General features: G+C 47.4%; 1 protein-coding gene and 1 long non-coding RNA gene across 9 annotated transcripts in view; one reads left to right on the forward strand and one right to left on the reverse strand.

Annotated features, from left to right (window-relative positions):
• LOC123388007 overlaps positions 1–703 on the forward strand; it is a 28,442-nt gene extending 27,739 nt beyond the window's left edge. The window contains exon 3 of the long non-coding RNA XR_006602542.1: positions 664–703. This is a non-coding gene — a long non-coding RNA (uncharacterized LOC123388007). The remainder of the gene's footprint in view (positions 1–663) is intronic.
• SNED1 (sushi, nidogen and EGF like domains 1) overlaps positions 1–22,489 on the reverse strand; it is an 82,400-nt gene that overhangs the window by 49,313 nt on the left and 10,598 nt on the right. For 6 of the 8 annotated variants that reach the window (XM_045066902.1, XM_045066900.1, XM_045066901.1 and 3 more), the window contains exons 2-5: positions 7,124–7,411; positions 4,020–4,160; positions 3,135–3,297; positions 260–442 (exon numbers count right to left, since the gene is read on the reverse strand). In XM_045066902.1, the coding sequence (XP_044922837.1) occupies positions 260–442; positions 3,135–3,297; positions 4,020–4,160; positions 7,124–7,411 (775 nt within the window). The remainder of the gene's footprint in view (positions 1–259; positions 443–3,134; positions 3,298–4,019; positions 4,161–7,123; positions 7,412–22,489) is intronic. The other 2 variants (XM_045066897.1, XM_045066903.1) reach the window with 2 other exon arrangements.

Genomic DNA, 22,489 nt, shown 5'->3' on the forward strand with positions numbered 1-22,489 from the left:
TGGGGCCTCAGTGGAGGAAGCCAGGTTGGGGAGGATCTGCTCGGACCCCTTCTGGGCCTCACTTCCAGTGGGGGTCGGCTTCAAAGGGGCAGATGCACCCCCAGCCCACACACTCACCATCAGGGAGCCACAGCGTTTATGTACTCCCACCATCCCCTTGCTACCCCATCTTCCCACCCCACAGCACCCACACCATGGAGACAGAGACCCTGGACCTTTGGCCCTGAGGCCACTGGCTGTGCTGGCAGTATAGACTCACCCAGGTGACACCGCCTCCCCGTGAAGCCTGAGAGGCAGGAGCAGGTGTAGGAGGGGTTGCCCGTGACACAGTCGTCGATGCACTTGCCACCGTTAAGGCACGGGCGCAGGGCCAGGCACACGGAGGCTGTGGACACAGGAAGGAACGAGCCGTCCCTTCCCTCCCTGGACCCAAAGGGCCCATCTAGGAGGAATGGCCGTGTGGTCTGCTGGCAGCCCAGCATCCGCAGTTAACTTCCCAGTTCTTCCCAGGATGCCCAGGGTGCCTGCCGTCTACTGCCTGCCCGCATGTCCCGCTGACACCTGGATGCCCAAGCTGGGACGTTGGCTTCCCCTGCACCCGTCATGCCCACAGCACCATCTTCTTTTTTCTTTTTTTAATATTTTTATTTGTTTATTTTTCAGAGAGAGAGAGAGAGCAGCACAAGTAGGAGGAGCCGCAGACAGAGGGAGAAACAGACTCCCATGGAACAGGGAGCCTGATGTGGATCTCAATCCCAGGACCCTGAGATCATGACCTGAGCTGAAGGCAGACGCTGGACCGACTGAGCCCCCCAGGCTCCCCTCCATAGCACCTTCTTATGACTTTAATCCATCGACTTCCAGATTTTTCTGAGGAACTAAGAAGACAAAGACCCAAGGGTGCCCAGCAACACAGGAAGACAGGAGTGTGCCTCATGGAAAGAACATCCACAGATGTGGAAGAGGAGGGACCCCATGGGAGCCAGAGGTGGGTCGGAGGCCCTCAGACCCTCCAAGGGGGGGATGCAGTCTGATCTCAGCACTGCCGCCAACTATTGCAGAAATGTAGGCTCAGCTGCCCCTCCAGATCTTCCCATGGAAACAAGAGGGCCGCCCTCAGAGCTCTGGAAGGTAGGATTTCTCGTATCACAGCCTCCTGGCCAGGGAGGGCCTCCAGCAGTTCCTGGGGCCCACCTAACCCCGTGCCTGGGCCCTTCAGGACCAGCCACCCTCAGAGGCCAGCTCAGGGGGCCCTCCCCCTCTGGAGAAGTAAGGCTAGTGACATTGGCAGGGAGGAGCACAAATTGGCACCCCAATGTCTTGGATTTCCTGTTGCTAGGGGGAGCCCGGGAGATCTGGCCTGATTTAATCAAGGGGAGCAATAGGGAACACTCCTGAAAGTACCCTGGAGCCCAGAACACCATCAGGGCAAAGGGAGTCTTTTGGATTGTTTCTGCTCCTCGTGCCTGCACTTCTACTCACGTAGCCACACTGTCACTTAACCAGTCGTGGTTCGGCGACCCTGTAGAGTGTGCTCTCTGCATGGGCCCAGTTTTGGGACCTGCCTTTCTCTAGAGATAGACTTCCAGGTGTGGATGCACTCGGGGCCTCTTAGGTGGGACTCGGCCCTCCCTTGCCAAGCAAAGCCAGCGTGTAGGCTCTACCTCCCGGGCTTGCAGTGTGGCAGTGGGGAAGCAAGGCAGCTCCAGCGGGCTTCTGTGTGCCCTAGTTGGGAAGGCCCAGCAATGCCTCCTCATCTACAACCCACTAGAAGTCTTAGATAGCAGGGGAAGCACATCCACATGGGAAAGGGATCCCCGGGGGACTGGCCAGACCCTCCTCTGAAGATCCCGTTTCTCAGGGTCTCACAGCCTGCAATCTTTCTAGAAAAGGGGCATCGGCCTGCCCACACCTAGACCCACACCTGTACCTACACCTGCACCCACATGTATAGCCACACCTGCTCACACCAGTCCCCACCTGTACCCACACCTGTCACCCACTGCTCAGGCTTGCGTCCACACTACACTGATGCCAGCTCACGGCAGCCCACATCCGCACTTTGCCTTGATCCTCAGCAACCCAAGCCCCTGGCTCTTGGGCTCCTTGGTTCGAGTTCCCCCATCCCCTAAGCTCAGACTCGGGCTGAGGCGTATTTGGTGCTCCAAAGCAGGGGGTGGTGCTTAGGTTCCCCAGGCATCTCTTGCTGGAGCATCTTCCCTGGTCCTTGGTGAGCCTTTCTGCCCACCAGCGCGTGCCTGACCCCCAGGCCCTGGGCCCTGGGCCCTGGGCCCTGAGAAGTGTGCGTCTGCCCCCCTGGCCAGTCCCGATTGGCTGCACCTGCCCTGGGTTAGCTCTCAGAGACTGGTGTTCTGAGAAGCCCTCGGCCTCCTTGTGGGTGGGAGGTGAGTCTGCTAGGACCCTCTAGACACCAGCCTCACTGTGGCCTTTGTGGGGCCTGTGGTTAGCTCTCCACCGAGTGGCTAAATCAATCCCCTCGTCTCTGTTTATAAGCATCATGTTTCAGAAGCTTCTGTGCCTCCTCCAGGGCCCCCCCAGAGGAAGGGGCCAGGATGCATCTTTCTGCCCTGGGGGGGACCCTCCCCCTATCTACTGTACCTTATGAGCTTTCAACTCCCTCCACTCAGTAGATTCCTGGGGTGTGTGACAAGTGTCAAATCCCAGGAAACAGCAAGTCCACGCAAATGTGGGGAAATGGGTGAAAAAAATATCTGACTTCTAGGTGGTCCTGGGGACACAGGAGACCTGGGTGGTGCTCCTCCCCCACCAAGAACACAGGCTGGGAGAGAATGAGGGGAAAGCGTTGACTCCTGGCCCCAAGAAGGGGCGGCCCACTTTGCACCACAAACCTCTGTCTCCCTGGCCCCGGAGCCAGAGCCAAGGTAGGGAAGCCTCCCCAGGAGGAGACAGGGCTCAAGGGGCAAGCTACTACCTGCCCACATTCATGGCTGGGGGAGAGGGGTGGGGGAGGCCAAGCCCTCCTGGCCAGCAGCCTGCCCCGTCCCCAGCCTCCCGCTCCCTCCTCCCTCCTAGGGTCCCACCCCCTCCTCTCATCCCCCACTCCCCGAGCCCCCCCAACCCACAGCCCTGAGCCGCTGGCTCCATCCTCTTACTTGTATGGCTGCAGCCCCCCACGCGCACCTGGGCATCATCGATTCTGAACGCCCAGCGCCCGGGCACGCCCACGTTGGTGGTGGTCTCCACCTCTGCCATGTCCGCTGTGCGGGAGCCGGGGATGCTGAAGTAGCGCCGCCCATCACCCGCATTGAAACCGGCCTGGGGGTGGGGTGGGGGATGGAGAGTCGGGGGGCAGGCATGGGTTGGTCTGCAGGTCTCCCTAAAATTCCTGAGACCTCCCTCCCTGCGGTGGCCATGGTCAAAGAGATCATATGGAAGATGGCCTTGTAGTCCTGGAGTTTTATGGGTTTGGGGGTACCCTACCACCCTCCACATTGTTACTGTTCTGAGGAGCAGCCTCCCAGCTGGGCCACAGATCCTGGCCACCGACACAGTTGGGCCCCACATGCTGCCCTCGCACACCTGCAGGGACTTCCTCCCTGGCCTCTTGGCTTCCGTGGAGACCAGGGGCAGGTGTGACCTCAGAAGAAAGTAGATGGCTAGGAAGGAGATGAGGGTATTCCCATCCTGAGGGAGCACTCGATGGCCTTGGGGACTTGCACTTGACCACTCCCTTGACACCTGTGATTTCCTGCTGGCCACAGTTCTGTGGGCCACAGGGCAGGGCAGGGCAGACCCCAGGACAGGTAGCATGCATAGAACCATGGTCCCATGTACCTTGGCTGCAACTGGCTCTGGGAGGCCAGGGCAACGCAGGGCAGAACAGAAATGCCTTTGACCTGAGGATGTTTCTGAATCTGGCCTGGGGTTAGCATCAGAAGGCCTCACACTGGCATCTGCACAGTACTGGGTGTGTGTAGGGGGGGTCTGTCTAGACAGAAAGACAGGACAGTCGTGGCAGTGGGGAGCCGGGCCCCTACCTGGGCTGCGATGCCCCCCAGGCCCGTGGTGTCGCCCCCGCTGCTGGCGTGTGTGCCTGTGGTCCACGTGATGGACTCGTAGTTGAAGATGGTGAAGGAGAACTTGCCATCAGTGATAAGCACAGTCTGGAACGTGTTGACCTGTCAAGGAGGGAGGCCTGAACCAGGTTCTGGGCTCCCCCATCCATGCTGCAAGTCCCTGCCCCCTTCAGCATGCCTTTACACAATGTCCTCATCTACTGACCCTTCCTCTGTCTTCCTAACTAGCTGGTCAGCCATCTGCCGTCGAGCTGATGGCCTCGTCCTCATCCTCCACTGTGTCCCTAGATCCTGAGGCCCTGGCATAGGTCAGGGCCCCTAAGAATGGTTAGCTGGTGAGTGAGACACACTGAGGTGTCACCAGGGCCCACAGACGCCAGGTGCAGACACTGCGCCCTGTGGTGGCTGGGGCACAAAAGTTAGCGTTAACTGGGTAAAATCCCCAAAATTGCTTCATGTGAAACAAAAAATGTAAAGAGGGAAAGATAAAAAGAGGAAACAAGGAAAAGCAGGGGTTTTTTGGTTTGTTTGTTTTTCATGGATTTCTCTTCCACGAAGATATTATTGAATGGTATATACATGAGATGTTATTTCAGACTAGGGAAGGGGTTGGATTAAGAATGATCTTGGGACAATAGGAAACTGTCTTAAAAAGAAGAAATTTAGAGCTTTATATCACTCATGAAAATAAATACCACATCAAGTAAGGTTGTGAACAGAACCATCAAAGCCCTAGAGGAAAATATAGGCGAGTGCTTGGAGCCATGTCGAGGGAAGACTTTAAGTGTAACATTTGTTAACTGCAAAACCCAAAAAGGAGATTTATATATTTGACTACAAAAGCTTCTGCATATAAAAAAGTGCCATAAGATCAAACAGAGTGGCCACACAGCAAAGTGAAAAATGTATTTATAACAGAGGGGGCAGGTGAAATTATTGATATCCTAAATTGAAGCAGAACTTCCATGGGCCAGGAAGAAAAAGACAACAGAAAATTGGCAAAGTTTATGTGAACAGAGGCATTACCACAGAAGACACCTCGTTGATAATACAGGACAAATTCAGCAGCACTAGAAGCTGAGAGGTGAAGCGTAATAGAGAAAGGGCTTCCGTGTCTGCTGGAGTGGCTGGCAAGGGTGCAGCATGCTGGGTCCCCCGGCTGGGCACAGGGAGACCGGGGCTTACACATCTGGCTTGTTCGTGCCTGGTGGGGGGGGCGGCGCACAGGCTTGAGGGGCAATCAGGCCTCTGTGGGCAGCAACCTTCCTGCTGGAGACTCATGCCAGACAACAGCTCCCAATCTAGCAGGGCCTGGCAGTGCCCACCGTGGGACACGTTGCCATCGGTGCCACCCGGCACAGTGATGGTCTGCAGGTGTGGAACAGTGGGACAGCACTGGTCTGTCCTTTCCCTTACATAACCATGAACAGCAGGAAGACTGAGTGCTCCCCTTGGGGAACACAGACCTGCTGCTAGCACTCTGAAGATATCCAGGATCAGTGGCTGTGAAAGTGGAGTGGCGGTGAGCTGAGGAAGGGCAAGCCAGCAGCCGGTGTGGCCAGAGGTAGGGTCCAGAGCTCGAGGAGACCCAGACCCTGTATGGAGCTTCACGCTCCCTCCCTGCCAAGCAGCTGGCTCTAGGAGGCTCCCAGGTTACAGACCAGCCCCCAAACCCAGAACTCTGACCCTTTCCAGGGATGCATGTGTTGCCCGATAATTTGTAGCCCCCATATCCGGGCCTGCCAGCCTGCAAACTGGAGAAGTTAGGGTTTCCTCTGTTGGCATAGGAGGGGCTCTGTTCCTCCTCCTTCCAGGGGGCTGCAGAAGTGCCAGGGATTTCCACGTGGGAGAAGGAGGAAAATGCCCTACTCCTGCTGAGTAAAAAACCAAAACACAAAACAGTGAGTTCTAGCCAGCTCTATTTGTTAAAGTGTGTGTCAGGATGCAATAGATATTTGATGGGATTGATCTCTTGTTAGCAGACTTACTGATTCTTTTTTCTTTTTGTTACAAGGATGTTTTTCTTACAAATTGATAAGAAAAACAAGTGAAGCTGACAAAATATTAGTGGACTGTGCATGAATAAATTCCATGAAAAGTGTCAATATTTATTTGTAGTAATGTTTATAGGAAAAGCCAGTCTTCCCCTATTCACTGTCATACTGCTTTTAAGAAATTCAACAGTGAACATCTCAGACCCTCAGTGTCCCTGGATGTGCTTGCTGGCATTCTCTTTGTCATCTTGGCTGCTGGAGAACTCAGGGTTTGTGCGGGACTCACAGGTCCCTGCCTGCAGGCACTGTCTCCCACTCACACTGTTTACCTGAGTCACCATTGCTAGGGACCCCGGCTGCACCTCCAGGTTCCCACTGGGCACCCCTACACTCTGAGTGAAAGCCTCAATTGCCCCCACCCTCTGCCCAGGCATGTGTATGATGGGAAGCCCGGCCCTGCCATTGACTGCTCTACCTCTCCCCTGCAGCCCAGGGTCCCAACACAGCTGTCCCTCGGGCTGCTGTGTTGAGACCCTGAACCATCCCATTCTCCCCGCTCTGGAGCCCCATATGTCTTGCAGAACAGTCTCCATGAGAGTTCCTGCTCCCAGGTTGTGCTGTGCTGGGCACTTCTCAGTGCTTGGCATCGAGAGTGTGCCCCACAGGAAAGACGTGCCCCTGCTGCCTTTGTTGTTTGGCATTATCATAGAATAGAGGATAAAACAGAATAAACTTCCCACTTAGCCTATTGAGCATTGAACCATTCCAGATGGAAATCCTTCTGACACATGCGATCTGCATCTCTCTAGTGTGTGAACTACTGTGTCAGGGCATTTGGCATTTTCCTATAGAGACAAGTGTTTTCTGGGAGGGCTGGGAAGGTCAAGGCTCTGTCCTAATTCAGCCTGGCTCTGTGACCCTGGGAGAGTGACTTCCATCCCTGAGCTGGGTGTTCCTGTCTCAGGCATGGACCAGTGATTATGTCTGGCCCACCTCAGCCAGGTGCAGCCCCTGGGGGGAGACCCTGGACCCCAGACGGACGTCCTCCCTATCCCAGGACTGAAAACTCACAGGGGAAGAGGAGCTGCCTCCGAAGAAGGTCACACGGTACCAGGTGGCTATGAAAACCCAGGTGGCGGAGAAGTCCAGGAGCTCAGGGAAGTATCGCCTGACATCCTCTGTGGCTCTGCGCAGCGTGGCTGGGTCAGTGGCCTCCCGGTAGTACACATCACCTGCACGTCGATTGTCCACATCTGCCCAGAAGGCTGCCACTACGCAGCGGTCCTTGGCGATGGGAAATGCCACTGGGGTGAACTGAGAGACCTCCTTCAGGAAGGAGATGATCCCATTATTGTTCACCTGTCAGAAAGTCAGAGAGGGGACCAATGGGCACCTAGGGCTGGCAGGTGGGCCTGATGGTCTCCCCTGCCTCACCCACCAGGCACCCTCCAAGGGTGACCTGGCCTTGGGCAAGGCATCCCCAGGATGGCTTGACAGTTCCTGGTCCCTGATATGGGACCCCTTGGTCTGGTCCAGCCCCTTGCAGACAGGCTGTGTGCTTTGGGACAGGCTCTGGTCTGTTTTCTGTACCTGATGCCCAGTAGAATGCCCAGACCTGGGTTGCTGTTGTGGGGTTGGGGAGCTCCCACTGGGGCCTTGGCTTTGGACAAATGGGATGCTCAGGACCTGGGTCCCACTTGAATCAGGGACCTTGAGAGGGCACAGCAGAGTTCCAGCCTCCAAGTCAGTATGGACAGGTGTGTAGGAAGCATGTAAGTAAGGGGAGGAAATAGCACCCACAGAGCAGAGCTGGGGATGGGCAGGAGCCAGTGTGGCCAGGGGAGGCTGGAAGGGCCTTGATTGCTGGGGTGGGGGTGGGGTGGTCTGTTCTCAGGACTCCAGATGGTGGGGAGCCCCAGAATGCTCCTAAGAAGAAGAAGGGGAGCAGCATCTCCGCAGTAATACACAATGGGTCACCATGCTGATCCTGCCACTCAGTTAGCTGTGCAACCTTGAGGCAAGTTAGCCTGGCCTTTCTGTGTTCCAGATGTTTACCTGTGAGATGGGGATAACACTAGTACTTGCCTCCAGGATGCAGGGCAGCCTTGAATGAATTAATGATCACAAAGCTGGTCTCTAAAAGCTGTGCTTTTAGAAGAGACCTTCTGGACTTCCCCTTTAGGTGAGATCCTGCTCTATAATCCAGACCAATACAAAAGACTGATAAGCACACCTCCCTTCTGAAAGGCACAAAAGAGCAAACAAGCAAGTGAGGGAGTTTCAGTGTTTGTGCTCCAAATTGAGGACAGGGAAGGACTGGAGGTGAGCCTGGCACTCAAAGCTCCTTTTGTCCTGAGGGCATCTGCAGACTCACAAGCAACAGATGCAAAGAAGACCTGCAGTTTCAGCAGCCTCATGGAGGGAAAGGGAGAGAAACCTCAAAGCTCAGAACTCACTCAAGGTTGGGGATAAACCCCCATATTAGGCAGGGTGAGCTTGAAGTACAAAGTCCCTGTGCATATGAGTCCCTGTCTCATACTCTGCTGTCCCCTCACCTAAGCAATCCAGGGCCTCTCACAACCGGACTTGGTTTATGGTGGCTCCCAAAGGGTAGCATTCCAAGGTTCCAGGCAGAAGCAAATAGAACCCTCTCTGGAAGAAGATAGCAGCATCTTAGACCTCAAGCTATTCATATAAGCAGTTTTTCAAATACAAAACCCAGGACAAAATCAAAGATAATCCAGCACACAAGGAAGCAAGATGCCACTAACAGGAATTAAGTCGAAATGAGAGAAACATTGCCTATCAGAATTATCAAAGGCTATAAAATAGCTAAGTTTACCATGTTCCAAGAAAACACAAACTTTAAATTTTGTCAAGAGAATAGCCAAAACAATCTTGGAAAAGAAGAACAAAGTTGGAGGATTTATACTTCCTGCTTTCAAAACTTAACACAAAACTATAGTAGTCAAAACAGTGTGGCACTGGCATAAAGATAGAAAGACAGACAAACAGAATAGAATGGGATGCCCAGAAATAAACCATCACATATACAGTCAAAGGATTTTCATCAAGGATGTCAGGAGCAATAGAGATAAGACTGGCTTTCAACACATGGTGCTGGGAAAAATGGACATCCACATGCAAAAGAATGAAGTTGGACTCTTAACATAGAATAAAAGCTTCATGACATTGGTTTTGGCAATGATTTCTTGGATACGACACCAAAGGCACAGATGACAAAGAAAAAAAAAACACAAACTGGAATTCATCAAAATTAAAAATATTTTTTTCACTAAAAGACACTATTAGCAGAGTAAAAAGGCAGCCCACAGAATGGGAGCAGATATTTGCAAATCATATATTTAATAAGGGATTCTTATCCTAAATATATAGAGAAGTTCTACAACTAAACAACAAAAAGCAACCTGATTAAAAAATGGGCAAAAGACACCAATAAATATTTCTCTGAAGAATACATACAAATGGCCAATAAGCCCAGGAAAAGATGCTCAACATAACTAATCATTAGGGAGAAGCAAACACAAGCCACAATGAGCTACCACCTCACACCCATCAGGATGGCTACTATCAAAAAAATAGGAAAAACCAAGTGTTCTTTTCCAAAGAGATAGAAAAACTGGAATGCTTGTGCACGGCTAGTGGAAATGTAAAATGACAGAGTCACTGTGGGGAACAGATGGCTGTTTCTTTAAAAAATGCAAATAGATTACCATACGATCCAGAAATTCTACTCCTGGGTAAATATCTGTATTAGTCTGCTAGGGCTGCCATAACAGAATATCAGACTGACTGGCTTAAACAACAGAATTTGTTTTCTTGTAGTTCTAGAGCTAGACATACAAGGTAAAGGGACCATCAGAGTTGTTTTCTAGTGAGGTCTCTCTTCCTGGCTTTATATGGCTTCCTCTATGCTGTGTTGCCACATGGCCTTTCCTCTGTGTGCACATAAGGAGTGAAAGCGCTCTCTGGTGTTTCTACCTCTTTATCAGATTAGGGTCCCACCCATACAACCTCATATAACTTTAATTACCTCTGTAAAGGCTCTATCTCCAAATACAATCATATTGTGGGGGTAGGAATTCAACAGCTGAATTTTGAGTGGCACACCATTCATCCACAACAATACCCAAAAGAATTGAAGGTAAGGCCTTCAAAAGATATTTGTACACCCATATTCATAGCAGTATTATGCATGACAGCCCAAAGAAATCCAAGTTCCAACACTGCATGAACGAGGAAACAAATGTGGTCTACATACAACGGAGTATGATTCAGCCTTAAAAAGAAGGAAATTCTGACATGTGCTACAAGGTGAATGAAACTTGAGGGCATTACGCCCAGTGAAGTAAGCCAGTCACAAAGAGACAAATGCTATGATTTCACGTATATGAGGGACCTAGAGTAGTCAAATTAATAGAAAATAGAATGGGGGTGGCCAGGGGCTGGGGGAAGGGAAAAGTAGGAGTGTCTGATGGGGACAGAATTCACATTCACAAGACAAAAAGAGTCTGAAGGTGAAAGATGGTGATGATTGCACAACATAAATATCCTTAATACCACTGAACTGTACACTTAAAAGTAGTTAAGGGCGCCTGGGTGGTTCAGTGGGTTAAGCCTCTGCCTTCTGTTCAGGTCATGATCTCAGGGTCCTGGGATCAAGTCCTGCATTGGGCTCTCTGCTTGACAAAGAGCCTGCTTCCTCCTCTCTCTCTACCTGCCTCTCTGCCTACTTATGATCTCTGTCTATCAAATAAATAAAATCTTAAAAAAAAAAGTGGTTAAGATGATCAGTTTCATATTATGTGTATTGCACATAATACAAAAAATATGATTTGAAAAAGGGCTGGGGGGCCACCTGACTGGCTGGCAGTAGAGCATGTGACTCTTGATCTCAGGGTCATGAATTTGAACCCCACGTTGGATGTGGAGATTACTTTAAATGAAATAAATATTGTTTTAAAAAGGGCTGGGATTAAAAAAACCATCAGGGATGGAAATTATCTTTTATTATTTTTTTAATTTTTAAAAAAGATTTTATCTATTTGACAGAGAGAGTGAGAGAGGGAACACAAGCAGGGGAAGTGGGAGAGGGAGAAGCAGGCTTCCTGCTGAGCAGGAAGTCCAATGTGAGGCTGATCCCAGGACCCTGGGATCATGACCTGAGCCGAAGGCAGACACTTAATGAATGAGCCACCCAGGTGCCCCAGAATTATCTTTTAAAAAGGCCATTTTAAAGAACTAAATAGAAATTCTAGCACTTAAACTAAGTAAATAACAAATTAAGAACTAAGTAGATGGATTTAAGAACAGATTTGAAGCAATTGAAGAAAGAATAAATGAACTGGAACTAGAAGATAGGTCAGAAAAAACTATCCAGAATTTAGAACAGAGACAGAAAGATGGAGAGTAGAGAAGAAAAAATAAGACTTATGTGAAGTGGTAGGCTGATCAGATAAATGTATGGTTTGTAGTATCAAAGGGTAAGGAGCTACAAAGGCAATGACTGAGAATTTCTAGAACCAATGAAAGACATCAGGCCACATATTCAATAGTCCCAGTGATTCCCTAGCTGGAAAAATAAAAATAAAGCAATGACTAATGACTGCTAGAGATGCAGAAAATGAATGACAAGGAGACAATTGTAAAAGGAGAAAACATATAAATTACCATCAAAGATCTTACAGGTAGAGTGACAGTTGATTTCTCACAAGCAATGATGGGAACTAGAAATCAGTGGGATCATATCTTTAATATGGTGAAAGAAAATAACTGCTAACATAAAATTATACCCAGATAAAATATCCTTTATTACTGAAGGCAAAATAAAGATAATTCAGATAAATAGTAAGTAAGTAAATAGTATCTAAACAGCAGACCCACATGAAAAAAAAAATCAAGTTAAAGCGAGATGTAAAGTCAGAGAAGCAGGAAGGAAAAAGGGCAAAGAAGGTGCTATGGACTGAATGTCTGTTCTCCCCAAAATTCTTATGTTGAAACCTGACCCCCCACTGTGATGGCATTGGGGGAGACCTGTGGGAGGAGATTAGGCCATGAGGGTGGAACCCTCATGGGGGAGACTATAAAAGAGAACCCTTAGAAAAGAGAGCCCAGAGATCTCCTCTCTCTTTCTGATGTATGAGGACACAGCAAGAAGATGGCTTTTAACCAGAAAGTGTTTGTTCACCAGTCACTAAATCTGCCAGCCCCTTGATCTTGGACTTCCCCATCTTCAGAACTGTGAAAACTAAATGTTTGTTATTTAAACTACCCAGTCTATGGCACTTTTGATATAGCAGCCTGAACAGATTAAAACAGAAAGTATGAGAATAAATCTAAATGAATACTGACCATATAAAGACATAATATAAATAAAACTTTGTGGAATTGTGTAAAAAATCTGTAAGTTTAAAATTAATGATAATATCCTATAAATTGGAAGAGAATTTAAGTGTTCCAAGCTCACTGTATTTTCCAAGAATAGGATAAAAGCATTAGTTAATTTATTAGTGAATATTGATAAATAAAAATGAATTTTGTACTACCTAGGATAATCACCAAAAGAATAGAAACAGTGTATATAGTCCTAACTAATAAAGGGGATATGACTGAATGATTAAAATTTTTGGCATATAGGATGGCAAGAAGGAGAGAGAAGGAAAGATAAAGGAAGCAGAAAAAGTAGCACAGAAGATAGTAAACCCAAACACACCTCCATAAGTAGCACATTAAATGAAAATGAATTAGATATTCAGGTTAAAATATATACCCTCCAAATGCTAATGAATGGAAACTTATGGTTTATAGTTATATTATTATCAGACAAAACAGATCATAAAGCAAAAAGTAAGCTAGAGACAAAGAGGGCCACTTCATAATAATAAAGGAAGATATAACAATTTTGCATTTTTATATATCTAATAGCAAGGTCTCAACATACATAAGTGAAAAACTGACAAAAGGAAATAGGTCAATTCATAATCATAGTAGAACATTTTAACATACCTTCTCTAGTAAAGTAGGCTAGGCAGACACAATAATCTGTCAGAATACAGAAAATTTGAGCAATGCAAATGGTAAGTGACCTAGTATATAACACAAATAGAATATTATTTTAGGGGCACCTAGGTGGCTCAGTGGCTTAAGCCTCTGCCTTTGGCTTAGGTCATGATCTTAGGGTACTGAGATCAAGCCCCGCATCAGGCTTTCTGCTCAACAGGAAGCCTGCTTCCCCATCTCTCTTTGCCTGCCTCTTTGCCTACTTGTGATCTCACTCTCTCTCTCTCTGTCAAATAAATAAATAAAATCTTAAAAATTTTTTTTAAAAAACATATTTACCATATACTGATCACATAACAAGTGTCAACAAATTTCAAGTGATTACAAAAAATACAGAGTTTGTCTTCTGGCTACAGTGCAAATATACTAAAAATATTAACCCTAAAAGGTAGGAAATTCTGTGTGCATGGAAATTAAGAAATATAAATAACTTTGGACTGAAAGACGGGCGCTTGGGTGGCTCAGTGGGTTAAAGCCTCTGCCTTCAGCTCAGGTCATGATCCCAAGATCCTGGGATTGAGCCCCGTATCGGGCTCTCTGCTCAGCGGGGAGCCTGCTTCTCCCCCTTCTCTCTGCCTACTTGTGGTCTCTGTCTGTCAAATAAATAAATAAAATCTTTAAAAAAAAAGACAGAAAAAGGGCTATTTAGCAAAAACTTGTGAGAGTGTGGTGCAAGCAGAAATTAAAGAAATTAAAGGGGAATTTGTAGCTTTACATGGTTATCTCAGTATGTATACTTTGTGAATAAACCAAAATTTTAGTAAATACTCCACATATTGTAAACAAACCAACACCAAACCAAACCAAACCAAAACAAAAATGGGAAGAGAAAAATAAAAAATTAAGAGCACAAGCTAATGAACTAGAAAACAAACACTGAAAAGAAAATCAGCAAAACCAAAACTTGTTTTTTTTTAAACTACTAGTAAAATAGATACATTTCTAGTGGAATTGGTCAAGTAAATAAGAGAAGGCATCAGTTGCCATTATCAGGACTGAAAAAGAATATATGACTTTATACTTTGACATTGTTAAAAAAGATAAGGTGATATTATAAATACTTATAATAAGAATAAATTCAAAATTTCAAGATTTTATATAAAATGGAAATATTTCTAGACAAATGCAGCTTACCAAAACTGGGTTAAGAAGAAATAAAGGAGGAAGGGATGTTAACATAATAGAGTAATGACTTTCTGGAAGAGGAAAGACAAGGGCTTTCATGGACGGGGTCAGGAGAAACTGAGAAGACTCACCAGGATCTGGGGAGATAATGTTCTCCATAAGTGGGGGTGCTGGGTGAGTAAGACGTGGGGAGTGAGGATGCCCACTGTTTTACCTGTTAATAAAGCTGAGCAGTGAGCGGTGCTCAGTGATCAGAGCTTTGATTGTTGTTATAATGACAATGTGGCAGTGACCCTTCAAGTCCCTAGTAAAAAAGTAGAAGGGCCCTGATGACTAAGTCAAAAGATTCTGAAAGCTGAAAGAAATGGTTTCAGCAATGAGGATGTAAAGGGTTTTGTTTGCTTTCTTGTTTGTTTTTTTTAGGATTTAGAGTTTTGAGGGTACCAGAAACATTGAAAGTCCACTTGGTTGAGCTGTGTGAGTGGCAAACGCAAAGCCTTCCTTATTAGTGCAGTCACTGTTTGTGTCCCTAGATCTTTGCTCCCTCCTCCATCCTGACTTCAGCTGCTTTACCAAAAAAGCCAAGTATGGTAGGGGACTTGAGAGAGGTAAAGGACTCAAACTTTTACAACTCTGTTGGTTACAGGCACCCAAGTTGCCATCCTACCTGGTTCAGTTAGGGGAAGGTGGTGCCAGGTGCAGAGGTGGCTGAAGGCTCAGAGGACTGTGGAGGAAAGTTATGGTGACATGTATGCAACAGAAAGTAAGGGGTTCCCAGGAAAATTAAATAAATGGCATTCACCCTAGAAAGAAAGTGAACCTACCTCTGTTTGCAGAGGATATGACCTATTATATCAAAAATCTCAAAGAATCCACTAAAACAACAACAACAACAACTATTTGAAGCACTCAGTGAGTTCAGCAGGTTGCCGAATATAAGATAAATATATAAGTATTAATTTTATGCCTACATGTACAATGAATGACCCAAAAATGAAGTCAAGAAAACAATTCCATTTATAATGGCATCAAAGAGAATAAAATGTGTATAAATTTAACCAAGGAGGTACAAAACTTGTGCCCTAAAAATTACAAAATATCGTTGAAAGAAATTAAGATCTAAATAAATGGAAAAACATCTCATACTCATGAATCAGATGCCATAACACTGTTAATGTTAAGATGGTGATATTCTCAACTGAGTCCTAAAAATCAATTTCTTATACACCAGCAATGAACAAGGGAGGGGCATTTGAAATTAAAAACAATTCCATTTATGTTAACACTACCCCAAATGAAATACTTAGCTATACACTTAATAGAATCTGTACGAGGAAAACTACAAAACTCTAATGAAAAAGGCCTTAGAAAAACTAAATAAATGGAGAGAAAATTTCATGTTTGTGGATAAGAAGATTCAATGTTTCAAGATGTCAGTTCTATTTGATCTATATATTCAATGCAATCCCACTCAAAATACCAGCACATTAGCTGGTGGAAATCAATCAAGTGATTCTAAAGTTTATATGGAGAGGCAAAAAGACCCAGAATAGCCAAAACAGTACTGAAGGAGGAGACCAAAGATGGAGGACTGACACTACCTGACTCAGCTACAGTAATCAAGAAAGGGCGGCACTGGTGGTAGACAAAGGACCAATGGAACAGAATAGAGAGCCTGGAATTAGGCCCCTGGGTCAGTGTAGTCACCTGGTCTTTGACAGAGGAACTAAGGCAATACAGTGGACAAAGATTATCGTCTCAACAAATGATGCTGGCACAAATGGGTATCTCCACACACACACATGCACAAAATGAATCTAGATGCAGACCTTACATGGCTCACAAAATTTAACTCAAAATGGATCATAGACCTAAATACAAAGCACAAAGCCATAAAACTCTTAGAAGTTTAGGTAGGAGAAATCTAAATGACCCTTTGTTTGGTGATGACTTTTTAGATATAACACCACAGCCATGATCCATGAAAGAAATACCTAATTAGCTTGACTTCACTGAAATTAAAAACTTCTGCTCCATGGAAGATAGTATCAAGACAGTGAGAAGACAAGTCACAAAATGGACTTATGGGAGAAAATATTTGCAAACAATATTCTGCTAGAGACTGTTAGCCCAAAATACACAAAGAACTCTTAAAATTCAACAATAAAAAAACCCACAAAACAACCTGATCAAAATATGGGCCAAAGACCTTAACAGACACCTCATCAAAGAAAATATACTGATGGCAAATAAGCACATGAAAAGAAACTCTGCATCATATGTCACCAGGGAAATTCAAATTAAAAAAATAATGAGACACCACTATTCACCTATTAGAATGGCCAAAATCCAGAACACTGACACCATTAAATGTGGCTGAGGATGTGGAGCAACAGGAACTCTCATTCACTGCTGGTGGGAATGCAAAATGGTACAGCCCCTTTGGAAGACAATTTGACAGTTTCTCACAAAAGAAAACATATGCTTACCTTAGCATCCAGCAGTTGCACTTCTTGGTATTTAACCAAGGGAGTGGAAAACTTAGGCCTGTACAACAACATGCAAACAGATGCTTATAGCAACTTTATTCACAATCGCCCAAACTTGGAGACAACCAAGATGTCCTTCAGTAGGTGAATGGGTAAATTGTGGTCCATCCAGACAATGAAATATTACTTGGTGTTAAAAAGAAATGAGCTTTCGGGGTGCCTGGGTGGCTCAGTGTGTTAAAACCTCTGCCTTCGACTCAGGTCATGATCCCAGGGCCCTGGGATCGAGCCCTACATCGGGCTCTTTGATCCGCAGGGAGCCTGCTTCCCCCCCCCCCCACCGTCTGCCTCTCTGCCTACTTTGATCTCTCTCTCTCTGTTAAATAAATAAAATCTTTTTTAAAATAAAAAAAGATTTTATTTATTTATTTGACAGAAATCACAAGTAGGCAGAGAGGCAGGCAGAGAGAGGGGAGGAAGCAGACTCCCCGTGGAGCTAAGAACCAGATGTAGGGCTCGATCCCAGGGCCCTGGGATCATGACCAGAGCCGAAGGCAGAGGCTTTAACCCGCTGAGCCACCCAGGCACCCCCAAATAAATAAAATCTAAAAAAAAAGAAAGAAAGAAAGAAAGAAAGAAAGAAGCTCTCAAATCATGAAAAGACATGGAAGAACCTTAAATGCATTTTATTTATTTATTTATTTATTTGACAGAGATCACAAGTAGGCAGAGCAGCAGGCAGAGAGAGAGGAGGAAGCAGGCTCTCCGCAGAGCAGAGAGCCCAATGTGGGGCTCGATCCCAGGACCCTGAGATCATGAACTGAGCCGAAGGCAGAGGCTTTAACCCGCTGAGCCACCCAGGCACCCCCAAATAAATAAAATCTAAAAAAAAAAAAAAAAAAGAAAGAAAGAAGTTCTCAAATCATGAAAAGACATGGAAGAACCTTAAATGCATATTATTAAGTGAACGAAGCCAATCAGAAAAGGACAGAATAGGCAAATTAATAGAAACAGAAAGTAGATTAGGGATTGCCTAGGTCAGAGCAGAATTGGGGGGGCTGGAGAATGACAACTGAGGGGTATAGGGTTTCTTTCAGAGGTAAGGAGAATGTCCTAAAATTGTGGTGATGAATTACCATTCTAAATACACAAAAAGCCACTGAGTTTTAAGAGAGTAAATTGTATGGCATGTGAATTATATCTCAGTAAAGGAGAAGGAGGGAGAGAGGGAGGAAGCGAGTGAGGCTGGGGTGCGGGCATCAGCCTGGAGCTAAAGTCTACATAAGAGGGTGACCTTCCCTGTGCACATCACCCCACTTCCTGGGGTCCCCGAGGTGGAGAGCATGGTCTCCTAACTCAACGTGCAGTGCTATTGTAGGAAAAGACAAGGTTGCAGTGGGGGACAGGAAGTTTAAGAGACCTCATGGGTGGGGTCCGAGTGTGTCATTGTTGCCTGTCGTTCTGCCAAAAAGTATTGGGACTTCTCCTTTTGGGGGAGTCCAGGAGTTAACAGGCTCACAAGGCCTCTCCAGGGCAATAGCACTCCCTGCCTGAGGTAGGACCCAATGGAGAGCTTGCAGAAGCCAGGGTGATGCATGGAAACCTCATGACTCTGGCCCAATATCTCCATTTGGGGTGGGTCAACTTGAACTTGACCAGTAACCAGAGAAGTTCCCAGCAGGGTGGGTGGCCAAATGGAAATGGCACAGAAGCTAAGTTGTCTCAGTTTTACATGAAAAATGGCAATTACCCATTTGGGGGACCTCATCTTTCACTCCAGGGCCCCAAGTAAAGCCGCTGGCTCAGGGGGTCCTCCAGTCACAGAGCGTCCCCTGAGCATCCCCTGAAAGCCTGTTTGGTTTGCTAATGGCCTACCCAAGCTGGAGCCTAATGCTGTTCCCAGGAGCCATGGCCCCATCTCCAACGGGGAAGCCTGTGGAAAGGTCAGGCGGTGCTTTGGGTGGAATGAGAAGCAGTCACCCTGGCCCAGGAGGGATCCTTGACTAGATGCACCAGGGTTTCACTGACCTCCAGGTTGCAGCAAATGGTCTAGTGGAGGGTCAGCAGACTGTTCCGTGAAGGGCCAGATAGTAACTATGTTTGGCTTTGGGGACCACATATGGTCTCCATCACATACTCTTCTTTGCTCTTTTGTTTTTGTTTTTATAGCCCTTTAAAAATACCAACAACATTCTTAGCTCCAGGGCCATACACAAACAGACCTTGGGCCAGCTCTTGGGCTGTCCTGTGCAGACCCCTGGTCAGGTTTTGTAAGGAAAGCTCTGCAGGGACCAGGGGGCACTGCTCACACCCTGCCCGTGGCTGTTTAGAGCTCAGTGTAGAGACAACCCTACCACCAGTCAGCCTGCTGGCTCCCGTCTGCCATCGGCCTGCAGCCTAGAAGGCACAGCCAGGCCAACCTGATTGATGATGCTGTGTTTGGGGCCTGTGAGCCTGGGCGCACCCTTCGTGCACCCTGAAGTCAGCAGGGACAGTCTGGGTTGCTCCTGAGGGGCCCACAGGGAGGGGCATTCTCCGATGGGACTGATGGAGAGCAGGCCACTGATGGAGACCTCTCCCTGGCAGAGGCTGGCCGGGGGAATCCCTCCTTACACCAGAGATGGCACCATGGCCCCTGCTGGTGCCTGGTGGAAGGAAAGGCCTCAGTGCTGCCAGTACAGAAACTACACCGCCCAACACCTTTGTCTGCGTGGAAGCTGGCCCACTTTCCATCTTGCCTGGAGAGACTACCGACCACTCCCAGGCCCTGCGTGGGGGTCTCACTTTTCTCGGTGCCGATGCTGACCACCCACTCCACTGTATCACTACAGTGACTCTTCTGGGTCATTTGTGCCTGACAGAGATGCTCCCTCTATATTGTGGGCCGTCATGCCCTGGTACAAGGGTCTGGTGACCGTTGCATACTCCCCACCATCCACTGGCATCTGGCATTGCCGAGCCCTGGATCAGCCTCCCCAGACTTGCCCAAGAGACCTCTGCCTTTGCTGCCTGTGGGCCTGGTCTGCCTCCTGCCCTGTGCTGGGTCCACACCCCTGTTTGTCCACAAGAAAGATGGAGAAGCCCCTGGCACTCAGCCAGTCACAAATGATTTTGCTGTGCCTGACACAAAAATTTGTTAATGCCCAGAGGGCACGACCTTGTTTTGGTCTTTCCAACACAAGGTCATTCTTGGCCTTGGGTTCCACTTGGGGTACTGAACAAGCCTGTGAGTGCTCCAGGCCATGGCCCATAGACCTCAGCCAGCCCACACAGCAGTGATCCAAACCAAGTCAGCACCAGAACTCAGGCCAGAGGGGATCTGTGCCCCTTAGGTCGGCTATTTGTGTGTGGGGGCGGGTGAGCCATGGAATGTCCGTCAGTGGGGCTGGGGATTAGGGGGTCAACCATCCCTCTCTGCCTGAGACCAAGGGGGCTCCTGAGCCTTTCAGGGCTGAGACCCCGAAGCTTCCCAGTAAAGCAGGGTGAGAGGCTCGCCCTAATGGGGGTCACTGCTTTGGGCCACTTACGGCCTCTGTAGTTATCCGTAGTGGCATCTCTGAACTACTCCTGTGCATCACAGTGGACAAGAGCCTGGCCTTGGGTAACGTCCTGGCTGAAATAAGACCCAGTGTCCTCTCTGGGACTAATGTCCAGCAGGCTGCACCTGCAGCTGGGGGCAAGGTGGAGGCCCTGCTGTGTCAATTGCCATTGCTGCTCTGAGCCCAATGGATAGCAGCCTCAGTTACATGCACTGTAAGCCCAATCACATCAGTGTGGTCCTGGCCTTTGTGGTCCAACCAATTGGAGGGACTGACGGAGTGGCAGACCCATATGAAAATGTGAGTTTGGCCAAGAACAAGTGGGGCCAAGGAGGTGGGTTGTGGGGAGAGGCAGTCTGCCCTGGGTCCTGAGTGCCTTGAGTGTTGTTGCTGGGTATGCCAAGAATGCAAGGCTCTGCTTTCCCTGGGCCGTACCTCAGGGTTGTGTTTGCAGAGATCAGCCCTGAGGGATGAAGTGTTGTGTCCCTTGTGGACAGAAGGCAGGTTTCGTTAAGCTCAGTGTTTCTTGGCTGTGACACGAACTCACAGTGGGGGCCCCTCTGTTCCCCGTGGGATGTGGGGAGCAAGAGGCCCTGATGCAGACAATGGGGTTTTGCTGCCTGTTGCACCATAAGGAGCAGCATCTATGCTTCCATAGAGACCAGAAGTCTGGGGTCTCCGGCCAGCACCCTCAAGTCTGTAACAGGCTGACATGAGCCAGGGAGGAGAGCCAGCAAATCCCAGACCGCCACAGTTTCATGTTATAACAACCTTGAAATTGTACATAAAACGGAAATTTTCCTAGAAAAATACAACTTATCAAATGTGAGGAGAAATAGAAAACCCATTTTTTAAAAATATAATTATTGAAGGCATTGAATCAGCACAAACTCCCCCAGGGAAACTCAAGTTCCAGATGGCACTACCAGTGAGTTCCAGCAAACATGTAAGGGGTAACTCCAGAAATACATCAGTCCTTCTAACTAAAAGAATTCATTTCACGAGACTGGCACAATCATGATACTCAGACCAAAGCCAGGGCATGGATGAACAGCAGGGCAGTCTCACTGATGCCAAAAGTTGCCACAATCTTCAATAAACTAGCAAATTAATCCAGCAATATATACATAGGAGAAACAATTCATCACTACCAAGTTGGATTTTTTAAAAATGATTTATTTTAGAGAGACAGAGAGAATAAGAGAGAGAATGCAAACAGAGGAAGGGGCAGAGGGAGGGGGAGAGAGAAAGTCTTAAGCAGATGCCAGGCTGAGCATGGACCCCGCCACAGGACTGGGTCTCCTGATACTGAGATCATGACCTGAACCAAAACCAAGCATCAGGCATTCAACCAACTGAGCTACCCAAGTGCTCCCTGAAGTTGGATTTTTAAAAAAATATTTTATTTATGTATTTGTCAGAGAGAGAGAGAGCGAGCATAAGCAGAGGGAGCAGCAGCAGAGGCAGAGGGAGAAACAGATTCCCGGTTGAACAAGGAGCCGGATCTGGGACTCGATTTGAGCTTGCTGGGATCATGACCTGAGCTGAAGACAGACGCTTCACCAACTGAGTCACCCAGGCATCCCGCCAGTTTGTATTTTTTGAGGAATACAAGCTAAGCTTTACATTAGAAAACCAATTGATTCGGGGAGCCTGGATGGCTCAGTGTGTTAAGCCTCTGCCTTCGGCTCAGGTTGTGATCTCAGGGTCCTGGGATCAAGCCCCACATCAGGCTCTCTGCTCAGCAGGGAGCCTGCTTCCCTCTCTCTCTGCCTGCCTCTCTGCCTACCTGTGATCTCTCTCTCTCTGTCACATGAAAAAAAAGAAAGAAAACCCATTGATTTAATCAATTTAAATGATTAACAGATTAAGGGAGAAAAGCACATGATCATCTTACTAGGTATAGAGATGGAGTTTGATAAAAGTCAACATCCACTTGTGATAAAAACTCTCAGAATACTAGGAATATAAGGGAACACCTTTAATCTGATCAAGGGTGTCTTCAAAATAAACAAGAGCAAACAAGGTGTTTCAAGGTAAAATACGGAAGTTTCTTTTTGAGATTGGGAGCAAGATAAAGAGCGTGTTAACACCATTTCCACTGGACAATTCAATGGAGACCTGAGTCCACACAGCAAGGCAAGAAAAATGAAACAAAAAATAAAAAATACGTTACAGAGAGGAACACTGCTGCCTTGAATTCC

The sequence above is a fragment of the Mustela putorius genome, unplaced genomic scaffold (assembly GCF_011764305.1).
Source record: "Mustela putorius furo isolate JIRA1106 unplaced genomic scaffold, ASM1176430v1.1 tig00003869_pilon_pilon_pilon, whole genome shotgun sequence".
Classification (NCBI taxonomy): Eukaryota; Metazoa; Chordata; class Mammalia; order Carnivora; family Mustelidae; genus Mustela; species Mustela putorius.